Source organism: Pleurodeles waltl, chromosome 7 (genome assembly GCF_031143425.1).
Source record: "Pleurodeles waltl isolate 20211129_DDA chromosome 7, aPleWal1.hap1.20221129, whole genome shotgun sequence".
In the NCBI taxonomy this organism is placed as follows: domain Eukaryota; kingdom Metazoa; phylum Chordata; class Amphibia; order Caudata; family Salamandridae; genus Pleurodeles; species Pleurodeles waltl.
Genome location: NC_090446.1, coordinates 1,110,552,199 through 1,110,571,581, shown reverse-complemented (window position 1 = coordinate 1,110,571,581; position 19,383 = coordinate 1,110,552,199). Strand labels below are relative to the sequence as shown.

Sequence of the window (19,383 nt, the reverse complement as noted above, 5' to 3'; positions counted from 1 at the left end):
AAGCGCTATATAAATACTATTACAATATAATACAATACAATACATTAGGAAATGCTAGTCACAAAAGATGTCCTAGTTAAATTGGCTTGCCCTGGTACCTTACTCCCTTGCCTACAGAATACGAGGGGATGTCAGGATTTAAAACATATATGTCCTGAAGTAAGTCTGGAACATTAAACCTAACGCTCTCTAATTCAGAAATACCCATTCTTTAGGACTGCACACAGGTTTTCTGGACTACAAGAGCTATCAGATACCTGGGTGTTAACATTATGCCCAAGAAAAACAACTTGGAACTTCTTTTTTTTTTTTTTTTTTTTTTTTACTTACTCTAGCAACGTTAAAGGGGGGGAACTATATAGTTGGCCAGTTTTTCCAATTTCATGGTTGGGCATAGTTAACCCATTTAAAATGACTTTAATACCCAGTTATTATACCTCTTCCAGGAACTCCCAATTCTTATGCCAGAAAAGTTTTTGGAGACTTAAAAAAGTGCTTCTTAAATTTATCTGGAGAGGAGGTCAGTTGCGTATATCTTTAGAATTATGTGTCTGCCTAACACAAAGCTCAGCACGCAAACAAGCTTGCAGTAACAACAGAGAAACCCTACTTGCGCCGACTCTGAAAGATACTGTATCTCGACTTACTTGTGTGTCGACTTTTTTCCCCAGTTTCAAACTCTCTTAAAAAATTTATCAACAAACACTGGTCGATCCTCACCAGTGGAGGAACGAAGATACCAAAACCTCTGTTTGCTTTTAGAAGAACATCAAACATAAAAGACTCAGTAGTGCACACTAGACCACTACCAGTGAAAAAGACATGTGACCAAAATCGTTTATGGTCTTTACCACTGGTCAAGGGCCATTTTCCCTGTGGTAATTGCAATGTCTGTTCCTTCACCGAACGCACCAAAATGATTAGATGAGAACCCATTGGCCTGTGGTATTTGAACAAACATACCAACTGCAACACCTCGCATTGCATCTATATGATCCACTGTCCATGTGGGTTACGTTATATAGTAATGACGACAAGACCAGTAAAGATCAGAATAAATGAACACAGAAGTAATATCAGATGCGGTCTCCTTACAACAAAATTGAGCATCCACTACCTCGATGCCAAACACACTCCAGACGACCTGTGGTGGATTGTTCTAGAAGTCATCCAATCTCCCACAAAAATGTTGATAGAAGTTGAACAACGCTGGGTGTTCAAGCTGGGTACCCACATTCGGGGTCTTAATGATGATATTCCCTGTCTGTCCATTGGTAGAAGTCTTAGATGACTTCGTTCTACACAAATTCACATTTCCAGTATGGTTTTATCATGTTCATCTTTACATCTGGTAATAAGTCTATTACCATCTGCTTTCTTTTTTTTTCTTGTCTATTTTTCGAAAATAATTATTTCTTTTAAGCTGTTTATAATGATTTTTTTTCAAACACTTGTATTCTGTTCACAATACACCAAGTATTTTCCAGTTGAAGAAATAGTTTATATAAGATCTTTGTCTTTCCTTTTTTAGGTCCTGGAAGAGCATTAATTACATGAGTTGTGTGGTGGTTCAGTTGTTCCATTGTACACAGGAATCCATGACTATTTTGTAAATTTGTTGTTTCTTTATATGTTTTTTGAATACTTTTGGCAGCAACCCGTAGACCTAGGAAACACTGGTATGTCATTTTTCTATTTCTATGGTTACCAGCAGCCATGCCCCTCCTCTTGCTTCTTCTATTGGACGGCGAGCCAGGAAGTGTTCTTTTCTTTCCCCCGGCAACCACGTCCTCTACCTTAAGAGGTCTAGCGGCACCCGGGGAATCCATACGAGAGGAACCCTCTCTGTGAGTAGTAGTGTTTTTGGACTCTTTCCCTTGTTCGAGAGAACCGTGATTCGACGGCGTAATCGCCTCTCTCAAGTGATATAGGGTTAATTATCTGTATTCCAGGTAGGGTGCTTTTCTAACAGTGTTCACTTTCGGAGGTACTGGGTAGCATCCTTCTTTCGTTCCCTTGCATTCTCGCCCTCTTCTTTCAGAAGTCGAGTGGCACCCGGGGAATCCACACGGGAGCAACTCTCTCAGTGACTACAAGTTAGTTTGTGCCTCTTTTGCTTTCTTTTGAGAACTGCGATTTTACGGTGAAATCGCATTTAGAATGTTAACTAAGATGATGGTCTTTTTTTCTACACGATAATTGTTCAAGTCTCTATGTTATAATTAGCATATTTCCTAATAGAGTTTAGCTTCTGTTTAAAAGTATTAGCCTTTTTCATGCAGCAACACAAGTCAGCTAGCTGTTTAAATTATCGACTTTTACAATATTCACCAATTTAATTTCCCAAACATTGATGAGAAAGATCAATATTTTTGAGAGTACTAGAGAACGTCTTTCTTGCTCCTGTTAGGGGGGTTAGCTTAATTAGGAACGGATAACATACCTTGGACATTAACTTGTTTCATTTTCTAGATATTATGGCAGTTTGTCAGAGTGCCTTTTTTTGAGAGAAACTGTGCCTCCAAAATTGGGTGGTATGGTATATGTGCAGGAGCCCATTCAATGATTGTGTGAGTAGAGTCTCACTACTATGTACCTGTGCTGTATAAAATATTATTCCCATTGTATATTTCTGTTGGTTTTGGTTGGAGAAGATTTTTTCTTTCAGTCCTGAAGAAGTGCAATTTGATCTGTGAAGACATGAGTGGGCGCAAAACATGTTGTGAATTTTTTGGGAAAGTTTAGCCAATTTTATGTTTACTTCTTCTCTCCACTGTCTCTTTTCATTTGGCACAGACGTTTTGGCTTAGTGATCGGATTGAGGGTTCCGTAAGACATTGCAGCACCAGTCTGACGTGGAGCAAGCCTGATGATGAGACCTGAGGGCTTTTGCTTCTGAAACAACTAGACTTGAGTCAACCTTGAGTAGCCATATTTTGTTTTTTGGACAGTGTCCCTTTTTGACCGATATAACACAAAGCTGGGCCTAGCGCTGCCATACTTTAAAACATATTATCATGCTGAGTATGATCTTTCAATGGAGGGCATCTGAATCAGAGAAATTGTTACTTAACCTGGTCAAGGCATTTGCAGATCCTTGTGGTGGGACCTAAACAGCCCACTGAAAGTTTACTTGAGCACCCTCATAGTAACATCACTCTTAATTTGGGATGCTATAAATAAAAGACTTCCCTTAACTTCTTTCCATTCTCTGCACACACCTGTGTGTAAGAGCCCCCCTCCCTTAAACCAGCTCTGCATCTGAGTCCTTTTTCTGCATGACAAGATGAGGACTGTTTGAGTATCCCATTACTTAACAGGTCCGCTATTAAACATTCGAGGAGTACAGAAGAGAATATCATGGAGATGAGGCAGAGAGGTCTCATTATACCTAAATACGGCAATGAGTACTGCAGCCTATACTGACCTTGAACTAAGAGGGTGGCCCAATCTGTTCAATCCCCCTTTTTAGGACTAGTGAACTGTGAATTGTACAACACCATAGGGAACATAAAGTGTTCAGTATTTTAATGACTGTCTTTTATTGAACCACTTTTGTTGCACACTGCGTCGTCTGCACGATTGGGTCACACTGTCAGACCGTGCTATACATGTATGACGATAGTACATGTATATTTAAAACTGTTTTGTCCCAGCACGTTTGTTTTGTCTGTCTCTTTGAACAGACTGATTGTTCTTCCAGCAGTTCATGTATAAGACCGTTGTTGACTATTTTTTTTTAATGAACTATTTGTATTGATTTTATACAAATAAAACCTAAAAACAGTACAGTGCAAAACATGTGAGACCCTCCCCCCCCCCCCCACCCCCATACAGTGTCCTCCTAGGAGAGATACTTGCACCGTCAGAAGTACATGTCAACATTGACTTGTCAAGAGGAACATCCTAGTAGTTCCCAGCACATGATGATATCATGATGTAACCAAATCACAAACATTCTAAGCATGCCAGAATTTCAAAATAAACACAGTTGGTCGCCACAATAATTTGACTCCTAAGTTAACCCCATCTATCAGTCTTCAGTATCTGTACTTGTCTCATACCCCGAATCCCCGGCAACAGTAAATCGTTCCAACAATTGTCCCCACGCCATCAGATTGGTGGGTGTACCCTCATCCGTTCACACCATTCTCATATGTTGTTCTTCAGCTACTCCCCACTCCAGGAGATCCCGCATCCAGCATTCAACCAAAGGGCTCCTAGAGCTCATCCAGTCTATGGCCACCCTGCATTTGGCCAACATGAGAGCCAGCTGTGCTAAGTTGAGTGGGATCTTCCACCCCCTGGGTTGCACTACCACCCTAAGTATGCATGTAAATGGTGTCATTGCAATGACCAAGCCTGTAGCTTCCACAATCTTAGCAACCACGTCCCTCCAGAATAGCTGGACACCCCTCACATGACCATGCCAGGTGTAGAAAAGAGGCATCTTTCACCACGGCGATTGCACCAGGCCCCCCTAGCTGGATCGATCTTAAGATAAGGTGTGACATAGGTGCTGTGCATGAAATTAAAGTGTAGTAGATTAAATCTATTGTTACATGACACGGTGCGCACCAACGACAACCCCTGATCCCAGTCAGCATCCGCCTCCGGTTCCCCCAAATCCAGCTCCCATGTCTGGTGCGCTGCACAGGGTGTACCAGACATATCCCCCCAAAGAGCTTTATAAAGTTAGGCAATTAAATGTCTCTCTTCCCCCAATTTATCAGCTCACCCAACACCTTAGAGGATGGCAGGGTAGCTGGGAAATTTCACCAGACCTCCCTTACAACACTTTCAAGCTTTGCATATTGCTGGAATTGACCCGTGCTCCAACCAAACGTGTCCTGCTCCTCCCGAAAGGAATGTCTCGTTATGAAATAAATCCCCAGCAATGAGACATCCACCCACTCTCCAACGGTCCATAGACATGTGATCTTCAATATCACGAAATGGAGCTAGGTCCTACGCCTTCAGTTCCCTGTCAAAGGGGGCACAATGAAGTACCTTCTTGATGGCCTGTTCGCAGATCTTTGCAGTATTACAAACCAGGTAAGGGATTGCTCCCTCTGAACGGCCACCTCTCATCATAATCTGCTGTATCATATCTTAGCCTAGCATACCCTTAAAAAGTCGCTTCTCCCATTTGTCAGACTTGACCAGCTACTTTGCAGCCTGTTGAAGGTGTGCAGCATAACAATATAGCCGAATATTAGGGATAGCCAACCCGTCTTCCTCCAGATCTCTCTGCAGTGAAGGCTACTCTGCAAACTAAAGAAATCTGTAAACTATCCAGATGAGCAAATAACCGAGGGGCCAGCAAAAACCGTGAGTTCTGCACCAGGTAAAGACAGAGCGGCAGGAACGCCATTTTGATGACAGTTGCCCTACACATTATAGAGAGCGGCAACCTGTTCCCAAACAAAACCAAGCGTTCCAGACCGACACAACTCTTTACACATTGAGTGCCTCGTGGGTCGCCGGGGTGTCAGTAACCCTAATGCCTTAATACCTAAAGCCCTCTAATTCCCAACGAAGACTCGCCACAGGCAAGTCATCCTGAGGTCTGCCAAGAAGCGCACCCAGAGGGAACAGAAGTTACTTATGTGGATTCACTCGTAAGCCAGAGATGACCCCGAACTCCATCAACAGCCGCAATAATAGAGGAACCGACTCTCCCGGCGACCTATGGTACACCAGCGCATCATCTGCATAGAGAAAGATGATGTGAGTAGGAAAAACCCACCTGAATCCCTCAGTGAGCCAGCTCCCCACGTAACAAGGCCAACGGCTCCACTGCTAAGGCAAAAAGAAGTGGCGAAAGAGGACATCCCTGTCTAGTTCCTCTGCCGACCACCCAGGAATCTGAAAGCTTACCTCCCACCTGAACTTGTACTATGGGTTCAGTATAAAGGAGGTGGACCCATGCACAGAACTTGGGGCCAAACTCCATTACCCGCAGCACGGCCATTAGGTAGCTCCATTCAACAGTACTGAAAGCTGTTTCAAGGTCCGGTGATACCAATGCCAATTCTTGACCCACATCCATGGTTTTGTGTAGGACAGGGCTTAAACAATGCAAGTTAAAAGTCATGCTTTGGGCCGGTATAAAACCACATTGGTCTTTATGGAACAACACCCAAATGACCCCCCCGCAGTCTGGTAGCTAATACCTTACAAATAATTTTGACATCACTATTCAACATTGTGAATGTCTGTAAGTTGACCCCAGGCTTGAGCATAGTCCGACAATACCCTGCTGCATCGACTCTGGCAAGATGCTCTAATCACACGCCTCCCCAAACACTGCCAGTAATCCCTCTCAAAGGAGAGGGAATTGTGCCTGGAAGAGCTCAACAGGGAATCCATACCCCCCTGCCCCCACACCCAAGCCACGGATTTTGATAATGCTGCTATTGCTGCGTCTGCCTCGTCCACAGTGGTATCGCTATCCAACTCTCTCCTGCACTCTGAGTCCAACTCCTGGAGCTCCAACCACTGCAAGAACCCCCATATAGCCTCCTTAGATGCCAGAGGGCCAGCCCTACACACCATTTGCAGGCGCTCTGCCAACGCATTTAAAATGTCCCTACATTTGGTGACCAGCACACCTGCTGAGTTTCTAATTTCCAGAATAGGGGGTGATTCCACCTCTAGTTTCAGGATGCATGCCAGCTGCCTACTGGACTTATCCCCTTCTATATGCAGCCTCTGACGATAAGATCTAAGTGTTAGTTTATCCAATGTCTCCCGGCTTCTGCCCACTTCCCTACTCAGGTGAAGATGTTCTCTTTGCGCCTCCACTCTAAGGGATTCATGACGTTGTATATCCAACAATTGCCCCTTCCATTTCTCAAGATCACATTCCAATTGTCTATGAACTCCATATGTGGAGCTTGTACATGTTCCTCACACAACCGCCTTCACTGCCTCCCATTCATTACCCCTGGTTGCTGTGGTACCCCAATTTGCATCCAGATAATTCGTTATTGTAGTGGCCAGTGTCTCACAACATGGGGTGTCTGTCAGGAAGTCAGGAGGCATGCGTCATACTCAAGCCATCCTGTCGCCCAATCCCGCCCCAACTGCAGAAGTACAGGGGCATGGTCAGATAAGAACCGTCGTAAGTGCATTACCTCCATCACCTGTTACCAATCCAAGCCACCCAGTAGAAATCTATATAAGCGACTATATGTGTTATGGGCCTTTGAGTGACATTTGTATTTCCTACTCTCTGGGTACAACCCCCTCCATCCATCCATCCCATAACCCCATATTCTGCATAACGGAGGAAAGGGATCTCACCATCAATGGCTTAGTGCCCTGTTTTGGGGGATGACGATCCCTATCCAAAATGCAGTTGCAGTCCCCAGCCCAGACATTAGGGGATCCTGTATTAGTCCCCAGCACCTCTTGGACATTGTCGTAAAAGGAACAATCATTAGTGTTGGGTGCACAAGTGTGGAGAATGGTGAGGGGCGCGCATCCAATGTTCCTTGCAGAAGCAGATATCGCCCCCTCACATCAGCCTCGCTATAGGTGTGCTTAAAAGGGACACCTGATGCCACCCATATAGCCACTCCCCTGGCGTAAGAGAAATGGACGTGGAAAACAACTGACCCCCCACTTCTTGACAAGTTTCTGGGACTATCATCCATCATATGTGTTTCCTGTAAGCAGGCTATTTGGACTGCCGCAGGAATGAATGCACACTGTATCGTGTGGTGTAATCTTTCAACCACCTGACATTCCAAGTCACTATATTTACCTGTCGAACCGTGAGACTGTTGTGAGCCCCCCAGAGTGTCTAATCGTTCCGCATTGCACCCCATGTGGGTAGGAGAAGTGTTCTTTCAACCCCCCCCACATCTCACACAATAGATTGCACTGCAAAAATAACTAACAATCTTATGAAAAAATACACATAGAACAAACCCCAACTACCCCCACCAGCCCCCTGGATAAACAGTAGAACAGGAAAAACAAAGCATACTGTAAGTCCATACGTATACACGCTGCCAGTACATACAGCCTATACGCAAACCCCCTAAACTTAAGCCTACCACTATCATAACCAAAGTATACTTCGTCTGCGCTATGATTATGATAAACCCCAGAAGATCTGTGACCCCACCCCACAAGGTGGTACATTAAGTGTGTGGGAGCTTCACACCTACCTGCTCTGGCTAATGCTCACTACAGCTTGTACAAATTGGTCTCACACACACCATCCCATACAACATAGGCAAAATACAGTCACTTCAACCATATATTTCCTAGAGGAAAAAAAGATAAGAGGCAAACATCTGAAAATCAAGGCTAGTTGATGTCCAGCACCGACCTTTCCACCAGGTCTAGCACCTGTGCCCGTCCATCAGGGGCCGGCAACGAGCGGGGGGACTGCCACCATTGTACTATCCTGTTATATTTTGATTCTGTTGGGGCCCCCCCGAGTGTCTCGGCGAAGTATACATCTGCTCCATGCTGTGTTGTCTCCAGTAGGGGCTACCAGAACCTCCCATTCGCCAAGAGTCAGAGTGGGCCTGACCCGCCCGACCCGGTGGTGCTTTGTCCCACATCTCAAGCCATCTCCAGACATCTTCAAGGCGATCAAAGAAGTGGGACCTGCCTCCAGAGATGACCTTAAAATGTGCCAGGTACAATAACTTATAGCGCACATGGAACAGAGCTTGGCCTTCACCTCCAGAAAGCCCTTTTTCGTTTTTCAAAAACAGCACTGTCGGTTTCCCGGGCCGCCTGCAGGATACAGTCTCGATCACTATAGTTTAGGATCCACACAGTAATGGCCCTTGGAGCGCCCCAGGTCTAGGAGGAGCAACCAGCGCACTGTGCTCACATTCTATTGTGAACATAGTGGATAACCGCACAGGTTTCAGCACATCTCTAATCCACCGCTCCACAAAGGCCTCAGTGTAGGCACCCTCTGGGAACCCAAGAAGGCGGACATTATTGCGTCATGACCTTCCCTCCAACCTCACCTCCAGAGCCTCTGATTTAGAGGTGACTTGTGCCAATAGTTTACACAGTGTGATGACCTCCATCTGTAACTCCAACTTGACCTTATCGGAGACCTTCCTGAGGTCTGCCCAGAGGAAATTCACTTCCACAGCTACAGTGTCTATTTTCCCTTCAAGGGCCATCATTGAGCCCTTGATCGCTGCAAGGAGTTCAGCACAAGATGGCTCCTCAACGGATGTAGGCGTTGTCTGTTCATCTTTCAGCCCACCATGCCGCTTCTGGCATGGAGGAAAAGGGGTGTAAGTGGTATGGTGCTCCATAGTGTTCCCCTGCGAAGAGCCGCCTGCTTATGCAGTCCCATCACTGCGCACGTCAAGGGGGGGAGGAAGGAGTCACCCTACCACACAGATCCAGGTACACCACCCGTGCCTCTCTTCACAGCCACTAAAATCCCTGCGGTGTGCAGGGCACCATCTACGACCGGCACTGGCATCTCAGGATCATGGTAAGCAACAAGCAGGGTCCATTCCAAAGACTCCAAAGGTGCACAGTGCGCTAACGCTCACAACCAGCAATAGGGGCAGACCCAGAGGTCCACTCCAATGGGAGGGCGTGCCATATAGGACTCAACCATAAGCAATGGGGACAGCACCTGCATCAAAATCCAATGGGGGTGTTATAGACCCAGAGTTCCTCAGCGCGCCGCACACATTCCAGAATGAAACGGGCATCAGTGCAACAGAGATATCCAGTCAACAGAGCATGCCATCCCGCCAGCCACTCACCTAAGTATTATGGTGCACAGCAATGCAGAGTCAGCACACTGTCACCAGCCCTCTTCACACTGTAGCAAGATGAATGATGTAGGGAGGGGCCATGAACTCCTTCACAATATCTGTAGCCTCCTCCACTGTCCTCTGAGTGTTTTCCATCTGCCCTGCCAGGCTCCAAAAGCCCACCCAGGCCACAGCACAGCGCTCCGCTCCTTTTTCTGCAGGGCCAAGGTCTTTCAGGCCCACTGATGACAGCCCCCACCAGCACTACGTCGTGGGGGGCCAACACCATGAGCACCCAGCCCGCCCACCGGTTTATTCACAGTCTGCACCAGATGGCCATCTACTTCAATGGGCTCCGGCACAGGCCGGCCCCGGAGCCACCGGCAGCCTGATCTCCTCGGTGATGTCTGCCAAACAGTGATGTGAGGGCAGGATCCCCCACCGCCGGGCATCCCCCGTGGCGCGGATCGGCAACACGCTCCAATTGTTTCTGACGGCGGCACCCAAATTACACTGTTCTCCTCTCGAAGTTGGGGAGGTGTCCTCCCTCACAGGGGGTAACCGGACACCCACACTGACTCCACCGGTCAAGGATGTTTGAGTGGGGTCTCCCTGTCCTCCACCCTAGGCCAGCCCTCCGCCAGCCTCCACACTGTTTTGACCTGCAACGCCACACCACCTGTCCCAGGGGCAGTAAAAGTGTTGGGCAGGTGGCAACACTCTGTCCCATGCCAACACTCTGTCCCATGCCCAGGGGTGCCCCTCAGAGGGCAGACATGGCAGGATTCTGCAGGATAATCCTGGATCGGTGAGGAGCTCCCTCGAAGTGCATCCTGATGGCCATCTTGCTTGGCCACGCCCCCTGTTGTTGGCTAATTGAGTTATTGGATTGAATGAATTACACTCACCTGTAGGAAACCTCTAATTTTCATATGAGATTTCACACAGCAAATGAGTCCCACGTGGCATTTTTGATATTTGATAGATGCCTAAACTGAAGGAGGCTGCAAATATGGTACTAGCCCCTTTCAGAAGTTTGTGCGCCAGATGTCAGTCTCAAGAGACATAATCTCACAACTACACACCCTCTTATTGAAAGCACTCCCATATGATGAGGACCAGCAACTAAACAAATGTTATGATTTCACTAGTGGGTGCTTACTTATATTCAGTGTCTTAATACATGCAGGGACCTACATCAGAATGTCCGTAGCTTGTTAGGTAGAAAAGCGCTACAAAGTATTGTTAGATTGGTACCGCTAACAATTCAGATTGCACAAGTTCTACCCCCAGTTAACCCAAATGTTGTAGAGATTGTGCTGCACTAGGAGACATGAAACATATATGGTGGGACTGCCCTCGTGCCTCCCAATTTTGGAAAGAGGTAGTGGATGAGCTAGGAAAAATATTGGGGTACCCAGTTCCGCAAGATACATCCACAATACTACTGGGAACAACGATACCTAGTTTGAAGTTTCAGATAGTATTTGATAAAATAATTTTGCGGAGCAACTTAGGATCTGCTAACTCTTCAGTAGCATCTCATTAGAAAAAAAGCTTACCCCCCCATTCCAACACTCTTTGGGTATGCCAGTTTGTGGGATCTGATTCGAAGGAGAGGTTTTCCATTAATATTATAGAAAGGAAGCTAGACTTTGAAACAATGTAAAGACTGGTGATCATCCAGAGGGGGGTGCTATCTGTGTCCCTTGCACTCAGATTGGAAACATTTGAATTAACTCATGCTTAATATCTATACCTCATAACATATATGACTCATAATGACAACAGTAAATCTTGAAAGTAATTTGTAGGGGTATTCAACATGGAGTTTATTCTCTTTCCTGCATTCTTTTCATTTTAATGCTGTTGTTGTGCTTTACTATAATTAATGAGTAAGAGAGTTTTTGTGATCTTGGTAGCCATATGTAAACATCATATAGAAATGGACTGCAGTTCAGGGTACGGGTGGGTTGTTAAGTTTGACATTGTGTTTTCTTCTCCTCTTTCATTATAATAGTTTATATATATATTGGGCAGTTGAATGCTCTGATGCTTCCTGAGCTTTTTAAGGAGGTGCATTGTAATGTGAATTATTTTTTAAATATATTTGATGATTTCTTGAATGAAAAGCAATGTCCATGTATAATGTGTGTATTCAGTTGAAAATCGGTAAATTTGGTGTGTGTGTGTGTGTGTGTGTGTGTGTGTAGATATATATATATTTCTAACCCAATTACAAATATTCTGTATCTGTCTATCCCATTTTATTTATCCAATCTTATCCATCATTTTCACTTGGGGAAAAAACTAAAAGTTAAAGTGACCTTATAGTTAGTTGAAAATGTCAGTTTAAATGCAATGCTTTAAACTAAAACAAAAACACAGAAATTCAGCAGTTAGTTAAGTCAATTAACTATAACTCATGCCCTGCCATGCATAATGCTGTCATAAATTTTGTCAGTTCTGTTGTCATTAGTAATGTTCTCAATGATGTCACAGAACATGTTGTTAGTGTTGTAACGTGAGGTCATAAGCAGTGCTTGGCTATGGTGTGAATAATATATATATTTTTTAAACGATTCCATTTGAATTTCAGTTTTTTTTTAAAATTCAAAACTTTACATTTAAACGGACATTTTCACCTACCCTTAATGTCACTTTAACCTTTGTATTATCTAGTAATTTTCTAGTGTTTATTTTTTAATGTAAAATAATATTTTATTACAGTACGTAAGGCCAGTCCCCTGCTGTACACTGCCTTGGATAGGCTGCAGAGCCTGGCCAGTTACGAGACCCAGCGTCCAACCCCCCTGTGGGCAGTCACCCCTGCCACACACTGACTTTGCTTGTTCGCACCAACCCACCACAGACACTCAGGGCTGCTCCTTTTAAAAAATATTTTTTTCTGATCCTGTGACACACTCTTACAGGAGACCCTGCGGCCCCTTCGCTCCTGCGGGACTCCCGCAGGACTCCCGCGCTAGCTCCCACAGGACACGTGTGATTGGGGAAACCCAAAAAATATTTCTCCCAGGGGGCTCACTCTGGGACACCCCGACCCACAAGGGCCTGATTCATACCTTATTGTTCTTTTAATTCTTCAGACATGTCTTCTCAAATAGTGACCGCAACATTTCTCTTCATGTTGTGCCTAGCCAATCGGACTGCATGCTCCCTCCAGGGAAAGAGTGAAAGCCTCCTCAGCAAATCAGATCACTCTTTTATTTGAAGTTGCATGATTGGTGGACTCTTGCAAACCTAACTGTCGAGATATACAAAGTTTTAAACTCTGATTTCTCAAAAACTACTGAGCGGATTTACATCAATTTACAAACACACTTTCTTGACCAAGATCTAGCTTCCTGCCAAAACCCTATACATGCATACATACCCTTCCCGCCCCCCCAGTTCCCTTGATGGATCACCCTGAAACTTATCAGGAACAAGCTGATATGGATGAGACTTTTTCTTTTGAAAATGTTTCTTGAATATTTGGCAAATATCGACAAAGTTATTAGCAAATAAAAAATACATAATTTCCTGTAGGTTTATGGTTTTTCTTTGTCATCCCTTGTAAATTTGTCTTTTCTGTAGAGCTTGGACCAAGTTCTCCTTCCTTTTTAAGTCTTCATCTCCCTTTGTTTGGTGATAGAGCTACTTTTTTCTTTCTAAGAAGATCTTTTTGCGACTGCATATATTTTTGTAGCTGTGCTTTTTCAGAACAGTATTTCTGTTTAATGGACCTCTTCCATTGAAGAAAAAATTTAAAATATTCATGTTAATATATAGCTTTAAGCAGTGAGTTTCCCCCATCTGTAATTGTATTGGGTACTTTAAAAAACATTCTAAAAGGAACTGTTTTTACTCCTTGATTTGAAAATGTCTTGAAAAAAGCCCCCACTTTCCCGATATGTCTTGTCTCTGTCCCTCCTCCAGCGAGCTCCCCATGGTTTCACCGAGACTCCGTCTTCCACCATGTCAGATGTCTTTTCCACCCTCATCCCTTGTGCTATTTGACCCCACCCCTTTGCGCTGATTTGTTTGTGAATTAAAGAAAATCATTCATGATTTGTGTATTTGTTTGACGGATACTTGTTTCTACAGTTTTGTGTATTTTTGGTGGTTCAAATCGTAGACATTACTTAGACCTGTGCCCCTCGCTTCCAATAGTGGTTCAGTGGGGTCCACAGAAGTCTCACAGTAAAGAACTACTGTGTTAAACAATCAAGAGGACAACTGGAAGTGCTGTGGAAAGTCAAAGGTCTAGATGTTTGGGGTGGTTAAGTTATCTGTTAACCATTGAGAATGCAATCAGTGAGAAAGGATCTCTTTACTCTGACCATGGTATTCAAGGCTTGCAACAGTTCCATCTTACATCCCATTAATATGTAATGACTCACTGAGGCAAACACAACCTACACCTTGAGCATCACCAACAGTGATGCATTGTTGCAGTTGACTGATATTCATAGTTGACGCCTGTGTGTCAGCCTGTCAATAATTTCAACAACTCCGAGTAATATGTATTGCAACTGGCCAATAGCCACCTTTTCCAGAACTGATTTCAAAATCACCCTTTTGTTTTTAAACAATTGTGAGGCAGCTATTGGGGCTTGTAGGGCACACTAGCTGTCAGTTTGGGGACGTTCAATGTGGGCAAATGTTAAAGAGGAGTCTGTGAATGCCAATAAAACTGTCAAGTTTTTGGGTACTCTCAAATGACCCTTTGCCACCCTTTGCCTGGGGATTTACTGCTCCCTAATAGTGCTCAATTGACACTCTCTGTATTTTAAATCTTTGAAGTAGGCAGCTATCAACAGGTACTAGGCAGAAGAATTATGCAGCATTTGTGAGTCTATAAACAGCATCCAACTTCAAAACCAGAGTTTAGGTACTTAATATGTACTTTCAATCCCCAGAATCCAGACTTGTTTTGATCTGTAAGTGACTGTGAAATAATCATACGCTAGATTGCTCTCTTTCAGTGTTCCCCATATAGACAGCACTGCCAAAGCTGCTACTCTTCATCTCCATAGTCCTAAAAATTAAATCTTTGTTGTCAACCACCCATCTAAGCTCTGCTTCCCATGCTTTGCTACACTTACACTTTTGCAGTACCATTTTTGGTGAGTACCCTGAACCTCATTCAGTTCTTTCAAGGGTGATATACACCAACTGGCAGACTTTTATGCTTAGCTAAATACTTCAGCCATATTATCACCAACCTCTCCAAACTACACTGGTAACGGATTAAAGATAGAGCTACATTTTCATTAAGCTGCTTATTCTTCCAAGACCTGCACATGAGCATACTGCTATACAGAGCCAGCTATTTAGCATCTTGGGTCATCAGAGGAGACCTTGAAGCAGGAACTTGATGTAGCTAGATTCAGAAAGGCACAAGCCCAAAAATATTGGTTCTGGATCTGCAACATCTTTCTGGAGTTCCTTGGATCTATTGAACATGACTTCTCTTACTTTGTTCAGAAATCACATTAGGGCTTCAGCGTTGCCTGGTATAGCACATCTTTGCCTTCCCCTTCTTTTTGTGCCATTTATTTTTTAAATGGCTATTTCTCTTGAATTTTTCTTGAAAAGAAGAGAACCTATATATTTTCCACGGTGCTACATAAAATTGCTAATTCAAATATTGTGGTTCTTGCACACTTCATCTACTTGATGTTACTGGGTGATATGAGGTTATTGAGTCCAATTGTAGGATTTTTAGTAGGGAAAGATCAGGTGTTCTCTTCTGCCTTTTTCTTTGACTTGGCCCTGTCCCCCTCTCATTGTCTCTGTCTCCATGTCTCTGTTTCTACCTTCTATTTTCTTTCTCCTATTCTTATCTCCCTCTCCTGTCCTATTTTCTTTAACTGGCAAATTACCTTATTCTAAAAGTTTATTTTTTTTATTTTTTCTCTTCTAGGTCCCTATGAATTCTGGTAAATTTCAGCTGACTGTGCTTATGAAGCTGATCCATTGGCACTGGCGTATACTGCACTGGTGAATTTGGAGTATTTACAGCAAGCAGCTCAACAGTTCTACGTCTTACTGAGTATTTTGCTGTTTTCCATAACTCAATCATGACCACCTCATCTTTACGTCGACAGGTCAAAAATATTGTGCACAATTACACTGAAGCGGAGATAAAAGTCCGCGAAGCAACTTCCAATGATCCCTGGGGCCCATCCACATCTGTGATGTCTGAGATTGCTGACCTCACATTCAACGCTGTTGCTTTCTCAGAGGTGATGGACATGATCTGGAGGCGTCTAAACGATAGCGGGAAGAACTGGCGCCATGTATACAAGGCTCTGACCCTCCTGGACTACCTAATCAAAACTGCATCTGACAAAGTAGCACATCAGTGCCGTGAGAACCTTTATACTGTACAGACCCTCAAGGACTTCCAATTTATAGACCGTGATGGCAAAGACCAAGGCATCAATGTCCGTGAAAAAGCTAAACAGATTGTGGCACTCTTGAAGGATGAGGAGAAACTGAAGCAGGAGAGGGATCATGCACTCAAAACAAAGGAGCGAATGTCACAAGGGGCAAGAGCCATCAGTAGCAGCCAACAGCAGAACTATGGCAGGCGCTCTTCACTGTATGGGGATGACAACTCAAAATCCAGGTCCTCGCCAGCCTCGTACAACTGTAGGTTTAACAGTAACATTGGTGGAAGGGCCATGGGTAGTACATAAAAAAAAATGTGGTTGAGAGGGCGCGTGCCAGAGGTGAATGCAGATGAAATTGGTAGCATTCAACATACTCATTGTCCATGCTTGTCATCAGTACCTGCTTAAATAACATAGCAGAATTATGGTCCATCAAGTTAGTCCCTCAATATTCAGTGTGACATAGGAGAGACTGCTTAGCAATTAAGTCTGTCCTTGAGATTTAGGAGGAAGTCATTGTTCAGCCAGTCTCACACTATAGTAGTGTTTAAGGGACTGAAGACATTTGGGGGTGCTCTCAGTGCTCTCAGTGCTACTTTCTGTCCCTGTAACCTTTGGATTCTCTTGGTGTTATGGCTGCAGGCGAGTAGACTGGCAAACACCTTTTTGCACACAGTGCAAAAAAAAAGTCATAAGCATGTAAGATGTGCTTACAAATAATTTAGGCAGAAATAGGCAGTGCAGTCAGAAGGGTGAAAAAGCGTTTACAGGTGAGGGCAGTAGCAGAGACCAGTCCCTATAAGGACACTACTGTCATAAGGAATGGAGACGTGTATTTTCTTTGGGCTGGTTAGCAGTCACATAATTCTCTGAAGAGGACTTCCTTTAGATTCTATTTTAAAGTGTTGGATTGATTCATTAATTTAAATTCATTTAGTAATTGGTTCCATAGTTGTGTGCCTAAGTAAGCAATGAGGATTTTCAGAATTGCTGTCTTGTGGAGCCAGGACTATGCTGTTGCATTTTGTTTCAAGCATCTAAATGGCTGACTGTAGCAGATTCTTGATTATCTCTACTTTGCTTCAGTATTCTAGAAGGTATGATTGAAGATGAAGAGTATCTTCATTTTTACTCTGCATGCCAATTTGACTGCATTTGAACAAGTTTCATGATTCACAGTGTCTAGTTTTGCCATTTTTTTGTGTAAAGACCAGTGTTTCCCATACTTCCATTCTTTTTAGAATCACAATCCACTTTTCAGAACAACAAACATTTGCACCCCCGTACCTTTAATGGACATGAAGTGGGGCGATTTTTTTTAAAAAAAAATTTAAATTTTTTTTTATGTAACTAAAGCCAGGTGTGGCAGTGCCTTTTCATTTGCAGACAGTACATTTTTTCACTGAAACTAAATTTGCACAGATATACAGTTTTCCCGGTAAAGTTCTACCCCACACAAATGATAATGTGTGGAAATCGTTTTTTTTGTGAATATTTAGCATTTGTGGACCATGAAGTGTCTGATCTCTTTTGATCCTATTAAAATCTCCAGCACACTTCAGAATTACAAACAAAAGTGCTTTATTTTTGCTTTCCTAATTGCAAGAGGCATACAGTTCATTTACAGATATTTACCTTGTGTTGTGTATTGCAAAAAAACGGCGTCCGACTTTGTCACATAATTAACTTTACAAGCTGCTCTCAATTTGCAATCAGAGAAAGAAAGCTAAACACCAATCCTCACGTTGAAAGAATAAAGCAGCCGAACATTTGACCTCTGTCTTTGAATTGCCGACAAATGTGACAAGTTAATGACAGAAATTAAAGCCATTTTTTTTCCCTCCGCATTTCCTGACCCACCCAAATCGGCTTGCGACCCATCACTGGGTCGAGATCCACAGCTTGAGGGAACACCGGTATAGACAAAACATTTCTTACTATATTCTATGCTCAAATGATGGCGTGTAAAAAGGTGCATAAGATGTCAAAGAAAATCTAATACACTAGCATCTCTCCTAACAGTTTAAACCCTCCAGTCCTCCTTCCCCTCCCCTGTCACCCTCCCCAGGGAATGACCCACTCGGCCACCCTCCCCATAGCCTGCTGAAGAGTCTTCATATAGCTGACCGTACCTTCCAGCTCTTTCCAGATCCTGACCCACCCACCCCCAACAGTAAAAAAAATAAAAATAAAGCAATTGAAGGACCTTCCATCTTGGAGGAAGTGTGGTGTTCAGTAGGACCCTACACAAGACCCGGTATTCCAGCTTCTATTGAGACTCAAACCGCAGTGGGTGCTGTTAATATTGTTAGGCAAATGTTCCATAGCTAATATCGTCCAGAGTCTATGTATGGCACCATTGGGAGATTTGTGGGGTGTCCTCCTCTTTCCAGTAAAAGCTTATTGTTAGCTAAGATGGTCTATGACAGTGTAGCGGCATGTGCCAGTCACTTTTGGACATCATTTCAAGTTCATAAGATCTCAAGCCAAGCACCATGATCTCGGGGACAAAGGGGTATTGGATATCCCAAAATCTCCTTTCTAAGAGCAGCCACACCCTCCCCAAAGGGATGGACCAGACGGCACTGCCACGAAAAATGCATTGAATCACCTCTTGTCCTCCAGACCCTCAAACAGTTTGGGTTGGCATTTAGGAACACTTAGTGCAAGGGATGAGGAGTGTGGTGGTGCTATGTCAGAATTTATAATCCATCACCCTAAATAAAACAGACTTGGGATGTGTGTCCATGCCCAACTGCTCCCACTGTTTTTGTGACGCTTGGTTGCTTTAATCCCATTCCCACTACTTGTTAGCCCAAGCTGGGGGGCCTCCTGTGCGAGCAATGCTTGCAGACAGTTAGATTTACTGCTTACTTGTTTGGGGAGCAGGCATTCAAGCAGAGTCTTCTCTCGTGTTCATCCCCAAACAAATTGAAGGGTTGGTTACCTAGTGTCTGGGCTGTGCATTTTACAATTTGGCCTTCTCTGAAAGGTCACGGTCTATCTTGTATTGCAAAAACGTTATGTGTATTGAAACCTCACACATATCCAGCAGCAGCTTGCTTACCTCCTCCCTCCATTCATGAAAGGTTATGCCTTCTACTGTAGAGGTAATGTCAGTGTTGTAATGAATGGGGGTCTAGGGTGAGGGATAGCCACCAGACCCTGAGCTTTTATGCTGGTTTCCCAGACACAGAGTATCTGAAAGACATCTAGCCCCAGAC

At 43.9% G+C, this 19,383-nt stretch overlaps 1 protein-coding gene across 7 annotated transcripts in view; it reads left to right on the top strand.

Annotated features, from left to right (window-relative positions):
- EPN3 (epsin 3) overlaps positions 1-19,383 on the top strand; it is a 176,924-nt gene that overhangs the window by 32,200 nt on the left and 125,341 nt on the right. For all 7 annotated transcript variants that reach the window (XM_069200062.1, XM_069200060.1, XM_069200056.1 and 4 more), the window contains exon 2: positions 15,688-16,418. In XM_069200062.1, coding sequence (XP_069056163.1) covers positions 15,845-16,418 — 574 coding nt within the window. In that variant the 5' untranslated portion in view covers positions 15,688-15,844. The remainder of the gene's footprint in view (positions 1-15,687; positions 16,419-19,383) is intronic.